At 37.2% G+C, this 8,688-nt stretch overlaps 1 protein-coding gene across 4 annotated transcripts; it reads left to right on the top strand.

Moving 5' to 3' along the window:
* Positions 1 to 236: 236 nt before the first annotated feature.
* sh3bp5l (SH3-binding domain protein 5 like) lies at positions 237 to 8,193 on the top strand. 4 transcript variants are annotated; one of them, XM_012967844.3, is made up of 7 exons: positions 237 to 434; positions 1,578 to 1,798; positions 4,275 to 4,337; positions 4,423 to 4,551; positions 4,638 to 4,799; positions 5,738 to 5,911; positions 7,168 to 8,193. In XM_012967844.3, the coding sequence occupies exons 2-7, from the start codon at positions 1,613 to 1,615 to the stop codon at positions 7,573 to 7,575; spliced, it is 1,122 nt and encodes a 373-aa protein (XP_012823298.1). In that variant the 5' UTR covers positions 237 to 434; positions 1,578 to 1,612; the 3' UTR covers positions 7,576 to 8,193.
* Positions 8,194 to 8,688: the final 495 nt, after the last annotated feature.

Here is an 8,688-nt window from a genome sequence, read left to right as displayed (position 1 = left end):
ACCTACAGCTAAACAGGTAAAGCTGCCAGTAAGGTAGTTGCGAGGAAATTGGAGAGAAAAGTGCTGCAAAACGAAGTACGTCTGTTTTCTGATGCTTTTTCACAAATGATTGGATATAAATGGTACTGAATACTTATTAGCTTGCTTACTAGGATACTACTCAGACCAGTTGTCTTTGAATAAAAGGTAATCACTCGGCATGGCTAACAGATATGACACAGTACGTCGCCATATTCCTGTACGGAAAAACATCAGATCACTTCCTCGACTTCTCACCTCTTGACGACTTCCGGTTCCGGTGCCGCCGGGCGCTGGCTAGTCCCAGGCAACGGGGCTCAAACCATAACAAGGTGGTATGCCGGGTGTTCTGCATGGTACGCCTTAATGCCCTGTGACGTCACACCTAATCCTGCACCAATGAAGTGTTAGCGCTGGTAGGGTTCTGCGATTGATTTTGGCAAGGATCTTCGTTGCGTAAAGTTGGACTTGGCATTTACTTTATATGGCTTGGCAGAGGAGGGCGCTTATTTATCCTCAGACTGCATGATATATACAGTCCCTATTTGGATGCATGCTGTGACCGTGAACTCTCCCATCCCATGTTCGCTATCTGATTCCTAGCCCACAGTCTTTGTAAGGGACGCACCAGATGTAAACATTGAATTGAAGCTGAACCGAAATGAATTGTTACCCAATGCTTTAAACTCTAAACTGAATTTAGATTCAGATAGGCAAGGGCTGAATCCAAATCGTGAAAAAACCGATGACATTTAAGGATTTGGTACATTCTTATCTTCATATGTAACAAAAGGCAAAAAGTGTGCTCAGGTGCAGTAATTCATAGCAGCATAGGTGACCAGTAAATTCCGCCTACTGATTGGCTGCTATAGGCTACTAGGACTTTAGCAAACTTTGCACCTATTCCCCAAATAATTGTTTTATGCACATTTAGCCATCAGTGAAAACAGTATTCAATTTCTGTATATATGGTTGACTCCTTGAATTGTGCCTTTAAAAGAAATGGCACACAAGAGGATTTTTTGTTCTTTAAAGGGAACAGTACAATACACTATAAATCAACCCTTGTTCATTGCTGCAAAGTGGTCCTGTACTTTAGACAAGGTGTGGTGCGGTGATTCCCATTCATTTGGAAAGTGTAGAGATCTTTAGAGTTTTGTTCCCCTATTACCATCCCATGAAACAACATAACGCTAGAAACCTTCTCATGTGCAGTTACCCATAGTCTGGAGTAGCTACCACTGAGAAAAAGTGGCCTTTTTGCCCATGATTTTTGGCTTTATTTTTTTTAATTTCTAGCTTAAAAAATATTAGTCAAAAGTTTTGTTTCACAAATATATTCTATTTATAAGTATCATTTAATACCATACATGTCAGCTGAGTTTTCCTTGTTTATTGATGTGTACTGCTGGGTTTTGACAGCACAAATAGTCTGATTTCAACTGCAAATTATGAGACAGATTGTGTTATAAAAAGTGTATGAACTTTTGCCTTTTCACAATTGCAGTTACTAATGAGGGAGAAACACTTATGATGTATTTAACTCTTGTATATTATAGAATCCAGATACTATGCCTAACTGAGCTTCCTAGCTATGGAGGGGAAAGAGGGTCCCTCTTGTGAGGTGAGACTACCAACTCCTGGTGCTGAGAGAGAGGGACCCATTCACCCAGAACTGGGAGCTTTTGGTGAGACTGCTTCAAATACAATAAAACTGAGTGAAAGCAGCAATGATGGGAAAAAGGAGGAAATTGAGGAAGAATTAGATCCTAGAATACAGGTATGAATTCAAATGTTACCCAGTACTGTCTGCCTGTCCTTACACAGACTATGTCTGTAGTTGGTGTCTTAATTTTGATAAAATATTATTATTTTTACTTGTTGAGCCCCCAAAATCATTTTACAATAACCTGTTTTTTCAGCTATATCTTCCTGCCTGATTACTTTTAACTCTGTATTTTTAAACTACTCTATATTTTCCCCTGTATTTATAAACTATTCCCTTCTTCACTGCCCACTCCTCTCCTTTCTTAACCTATAGCCTTCATTTTATTCTAAGCCCAATAGTATCCTCTTATGTCTTATTGACTTCCATCACCTCCCTCTGCTTCCTACTTCCTATATTTTGACTCTGTTCTAAGCCTTCATTTCTCATGAGGCTTTCTACACGTCCCTTCTATTCAGTTTAGCATTACCACTTTTTCACATTTGTTATTGTTTTGCTTATCCCCTTCCATATTTTTCCTTTTTTAGGCAGCAAAGTATCCAGTGGAATATGAACCCTACCTAATTAAGTGGGGCCAGTCAATAAGTCCTATTTCCTACTCTGGTTGACTTGGTTTAGGTCAGATTTGTTTACTGTTAGAACTTACCTAAATTGGTTGCAGTCCTCTTTAACTGTTCAAAGGGGACCTTTGGTGCCTCTCTTGTGGAATCAATATTTGGCTTCTGCTCATCAGTTTCTGTCCTGTCTCAATCCTGGATATGGTGTTTAGATCTGTGGGGGAAGTACTTCATTGCATCTTTTTCCCTGTAATCTATAAAGTTAATCCAGTGGCACAAATAGACATTACTTTGAATCTTCTGTATCAGTCACCCATTCTCTAAAATTGTTTTCACCTCTTTTTTTTTTTTTCATTTTTAAATTGAATCTGTCATTTTCTTATACTGAAAAATGTATGTTCCTGCCTACTCCCACACAACATACACTGGGCTTTCTGTTTGCACAAGACAAATTTTTTGATAACTGTGCTTTTTAGCCAATACAGCATATTTAGGGACACAATCATTTTCTTAAAAGAAGAACTAAACCTTAAAAATGAATATGGCTAGAAATGTCATATTTTATATACTTACCATATTGCACCAATTTAAAGGAGAAGGTAAAAACTAAGTAGGTTTAATCAGAAAGGTCTATGTAAATACAGCCATAAGCACTCACAGAAATGCTGCACTGAGTTCTCTTTCATAAGAAACACAAGATTTCTTGTGCCAGAGTCTCCACAACTGTCTCTCCTCTCTCCCCTCTCCTGCTCCCCCCTCCCATAAGAGAATACTTACTCCCCACCTTAGGAATATGTGATCTGAGCCATACAGCAGGAAGCTTCCTCATAGTCTTACACACTGCGCATGTACAGGGGTCTTGGTCTTCGTGTAGGAGCGAGACATTATGGGAATTTAGTTTACAGAGCTCAGAGTTTTTTTTTCTCCTATGAGGCTTTTGATCATCTGAACAGGCGAAATATGGGGAGACTTAAGGGCATTATTGAGAGAACTGAAAGTATGCCTGTAGCTTGAGATCAACACTTTATTAGCCTTTCCTTCTCCTTTAAAGGTTCAGCATCTCTATAGCAGTAAAACATAATGCATAAAACATTTCTGCCCTACTTCTTTAGTTAAGCTTTAGTTCTCCTTTAAGTGCTGTAACTTTACTTTCTTAAACAAACAAAAAGTGCATACATATGTATTAAAAACCTCTTTATTTTTGTTAATAGGCTGGATTTCTCTTGCTTGATATTTAGACAGCCTAGCTGCCTATAAACACAGAAGTACTCACCTTTTTTATCTACCCTCTCCTGCCTTAGAGGAGGCCTGTGGAGGTAATCTGGTTGAAGGTATTTTAGTTTATCTAGAGGTGGCATAATTTATGTCTGGATCAGTCGCCAAAGTGTTATTTACGAGGATTTAGCAGGACATAATTTTTTTGTGCAGGCTCCACCTAGTGTCAGAAATCAGAAGCTTCAATTTTGTCTAATTGGTCCACTGACTATATAATCTGTTAGTTTCGGGCTTTTCAACAGTTAGTGGAGAAGCAACCTCCACAACAGTATCATTCATAATGGAGATTAATGAGAGAGCCTTATAATGCAAACATGTAGTGCTATGCTACTTGAATAAATATATACATGTTTCGGACCACACAGGATCCTTCCTCAGATGGACCCCTATAGTATTGGTTTGACAATATGTATTAATGCAGTTTAGTTAACATCAAGTTCAAGGTACTGTATTTTTAGAGAGACAAAAGCAAGTAATTAAAAAATTTAAGATATATTTACTTCAAATGTACTCACTAGATAATTGCCTTCCTATAGCTTTCTGGATATTGGGTTTCATGCCTTTGTTTATTAGTTATGTTGGATTACAAATATGTAAAAAAATAAAAGCAATGAGTGAAAAATAACAGAAAAACCCTAAGGATGTAGTGTAGCAATTTTTTTTTATGAATTTTAACATTTGATATTTTTATTAACTAGGAAGAGTTAGAGCGCTTGAACCAGGCCAGTGAAGAGATCAACCTACTGGAATTGCAGCTTGATGTAAGTTCTAGTCACAGTATGTCTGTATACTGTATACCTCCTAAAACTTCCCACTATTAATTGTATATCATCTCTCCACGTATAGGAAGCTAGAACTGCATACCGCCGTATACTCACAGAGTCTGCAAGACGCTTAAATGGACTTGCAACTCAACTGGGAGCTTGCATAGATAAGGCTAGACCATATTACGAAGCAAGAAGACTGGCAAAAGAGGTATAAAACTTATAGTATAGTGTATTGCATTTAGTCTGCATTTTTATTTTTTTCCCTAAGTGGTTAATATAATGATGTGTGTACAGGCACAGCAGGATACACACAGTGCAGCACTGCGGTACGAGCGGGCAGTCAGTATGCATGCAGCAGCCCGAGAAATGGTGTTCGTTGCTGAACAGGGAGTTACTGCTGATAAGAACCGACTAGATCCAACATGGCAGGAGATGCTAAACCATGCTACATGCAAAGTAAGAAATAGGAATGAACTATCAAGAATAGGAGCAAATTGTGATACAAATTATTTGAATGCCAGCCTATAAAATAAAAATGCTAACTGTAAATGTTATATAGTAATATAATAGAAGTAATAACTGCAACTTTAGTTTTTTTTTTTTTAAATAAATAAATTAAATCAAGGAAGTGTTTAAGTGTTAATGCTAATGAACTCCTGCTGCACAAATATGGCCGCCCCCTCATAGAGGAACATAGGGGATCAGTTAGGTATTGTTAAAGTATTGGGTTTACAGGGTAACACTTTTGAAATAAAAAATAACAAAAGTGGTATAAAGGTGATACCTTTATTGGCTAACTAAGATAATCATAGCAAGCTTTCAGAACATTTTAGTTCCTTTTTCAATTGGGCAAATACTTTTTATGGCAAAATTTTAAAGCTCATGCAAAGACAGTATAATGATATATTTAAAAAAACAGTTTTATCTCAGGTGTCAGTATCTCTTTAATGCAAGGAAAAAAATATAATTGATTTTTTTTTCACCTTGTGGCAGAAATGCCTGTAGTAGTGCCAGTTTTTCTTTTCTTGTTTTCTTGGTGTTTGAGTCTCGGGACTAGTGAAACCAAACAGTAATCAAAATTTCCTAGCTCTAATTACATGGCTTTTTCTACTTAAAGGGGTTGTTCACTTTTAAAATAATATTTAATATGATATAGATAGAAAAATACTATCCTGAGACATTTTTTATTTTTTGCACTTTTTTAGTTAAGCTTTTTGTTCAGCAGCTTTCCAGTTTGGAATTGCATCAGCTATCTGGGTCCAATTATTATAATTTCCACCTTCTCCATTTAAATAATTTGCTTTGCCATTTTAAAGCCTTATTTCTGTTAGTTTTACTGTCTGTTTACTTTGCTGTAACTTCCCCTCTATCTCTATATTATTTCACTTTGCCAGGTGAATGAAGCAGAAGAGGAGCGATTGCGCAGTGAGTTTGAGCATCAGCGTGTGACCCGCCAGTGCCATGAAGCTGAAGCCAAAGTGCAAACTTTGCAGAAGAGCCTGAAACGATTTATAATCAAGAGTCGACCTTATTTTGAACTAAAGTCTCAACTGAACACCATTTTAGAGGTGATCGCCTCAGTGTTAGGAGTGGGAACTAGTCCTATTAGTATCACATATCTTAGCTTCAATAAAGAAATGCAGTTATATACATAAATATCTGTAAGTGTTATATCTGTTTTTCATGTACTACAAATGTTCATTGTTACTGTTCCTTTTCATTTATTTCCTTCTTTCTATTTTGAAATAAGCGAACATGTCCTATATGCTGTTTTACTCGCCTAACAATCATATTATATCTATATTTTTAACATTTGAATCATGACCCATAAACAGGCCCCATGCTGTTTAGGTTGGGTCTCCACAATGTCAATACATATTGTGTAATTTTTAGTGTAATTACACAGTGATTAAAACAAGGCAAATAAGTGGTTCTTTGGGTCACAAAACCACTACTATAAATGATTTGATCTATATACAGAACCTTTCTGAAAACTGACAGGTTATGACTCTCCTGGACCATTAAGCTTATTCACAAACACCAAAAACTAAAATGTATTTAATTTTTAAGAGAATGTTATCTTTTTGTTTATGCTTTTTTCCCTTAATGTTCTCTGAATTTTTCTGCATAACTGAGCTTCAGTCACCAGTGTCTTTCCTGCAAGGCCACACAGTGTTTTAGCTACATGTAACAAGGAAGATTGTGGTTACACTGTGTTGAGTAGACCTAGGGATGCACTGAATCCACTTTTTTGGACTCCCGAATCCTTCGTAATGGATTCGGCTGAATACCGAATCCTAATTAGCGTATGCTAATTAGGTTTTGAAAGGGTTAAATCTGGAAAAATTTTCAACTTCCATGTTTACATGACAAAAAGTCACAGGATTTTTAGAATTCGGATTCAGTTTGGCTAGGAGTATGGATTTGTCCAAATCCAAATGCTGCCGAAAAAGGCCAAGTCTTGTCCTAATCCCGAACCAAATCCTGGATTCGGTGCATCCCTAGAGTAGACAGTAGAGACTTAGGCAGGACATATAGTGTTGCCTATATGGAAGATCATTACAACATCTTAATCTGTATTGCCCAATATTATCTTACTCAAACCATTTTATCCACTTAACCTTTTAATCTGTCTACCTCTATCCATTCAGTTTTTTCTAGTGTGTTCATAACAAGACATGGTATGAACATGTAGTTGGCTTCATGAATAGATGATGCTAATTATGTATCGGTTTTATTTCTCTAGTACTGAGGCAAATTATGGTAAAAGATTTAAGTGACAAGTTTGGATTTATTTAACTCACACCCGCACCTTTTTCTGCAGGAGCACAAGTCTCGTGTGACTTCGTTGGAAAACTCAGTGGCTCAAGCAAAGCTCAGATATTCTGGAACACTTCGCAATCTAGAGCAGATAAGTGAAGAAATTCATGCTCGCCGAACTCAAAGTTCTCTGTTATCCCAACGAGCCCCTCCTCTTGGGGCTGAAGCTCCACCTTCTGTAAAGGATGGAGAAACTGGGCCCCCTGCAGACACAGTATCCCTCCTCAGTTTGCAGACCATTGCTTCTGACCTGCAAAAGAGTGATTCTGTTGAACACTTAAGGGATTTAACTGATGTAACCAGTTTAGATGGGAGAGAAACTGGAGCTGTCGAGTGTGGGGGGAGTAGAGAAAGAGGGGGCGATAGAGGTACAGGAGGAGCTTTTCGGCACCATAGGAGTGTGAGCCTATGAGTGGAATGATGATAGGTAAATTTTAGGCATCCTATGTGTGTGAATATGTAGTGGAATAATTGACAGTTTGCAGTATTAAAACAGGAAAGGCTTCTTGCATGCAGATGAGGTGAATATGTGGAAAAAAATGAACAATAGTGGGCTGCATGATGAGAACCCTGAAGGGGAAAAAATGAGCTCTAAACTCAAGTAAGCTGTAGTTGAACATATGTCTGACTTTTTTTAGTCTGAGTCAGTGACTGGGATGATAGGTTACTTTAACCATGTGACGTGTGTAACAGATAGCTGGAACTGACCGCACATGATTATAACTGTACAATGGGTGAGGAAATACTTAAGCTGTAAAAAGGGGTAGCAGACAGGCAGGGGGTGACAAGCTGCTATGAGAACTGCTTCTGTTTGATGCAGCACTTTCTTTCTCTTAATTTAAAAAAAAATGGTTCTTGATGTCTCTTTGTTTGAACGGTACTTAACTGTCTGTATCATTATATACAGCAGCATATGTGCATATAGGAAGCAGCAAAGTAATCTGTATATAAAAGCAAAACAGTGTATAGCGGTGGGTTTATGTAAAATATATCTTGACTAAAACTGTAATTAAAACATGTTATACCATAACAATAAGTATTACTGAGTCTGTTTTCAAAAAATTCTGATATTTAGTTACTGTATTAGAATAGAGAATATAGGGAAAATCTAGAGTTTAGTGCATCTGTTTATGAATTGAAACTTTGTGTGCAAGTTTTCTATTTAAACACTAACAACACCCTCCATTGCAATGCGCTAGGGATATGCCTTTTTAATTGATTCAACCATATACTTTATCAGGTGCTTCCATTTCCAAGCCTCTCTGAGCACCATGCCTTATATCTTACAGTAGAAATACTTGCTAATTGTAGCTTTAAATATTTTAGGTCAAAATAGAAATTGCAGGAAGAGAAATTCCTAAAACCTACTTTCCTATATCATTGTCTGTAAAGCTGGCCATACGCGTTCAGATTTTATTCTTATTCCGACAAACGTTCAGATATTCATCGTATTTAGACTGAATTTGTAGGATAAAGCCATTTAAAATACAAATCGGAGGGTGTTCTGAACATGAAATAGTTGGCA

This window comes from Xenopus tropicalis, chromosome 8 (genome assembly GCF_000004195.4).
Source record: "Xenopus tropicalis strain Nigerian chromosome 8, UCB_Xtro_10.0, whole genome shotgun sequence".
Lineage (NCBI taxonomy): Eukaryota > Metazoa > Chordata > Amphibia > Anura > Pipidae > Xenopus > Xenopus tropicalis.
Note: the sequence above shows the minus strand (reverse complement) of the source record. Positions and strands in the feature narration are given on the sequence as shown.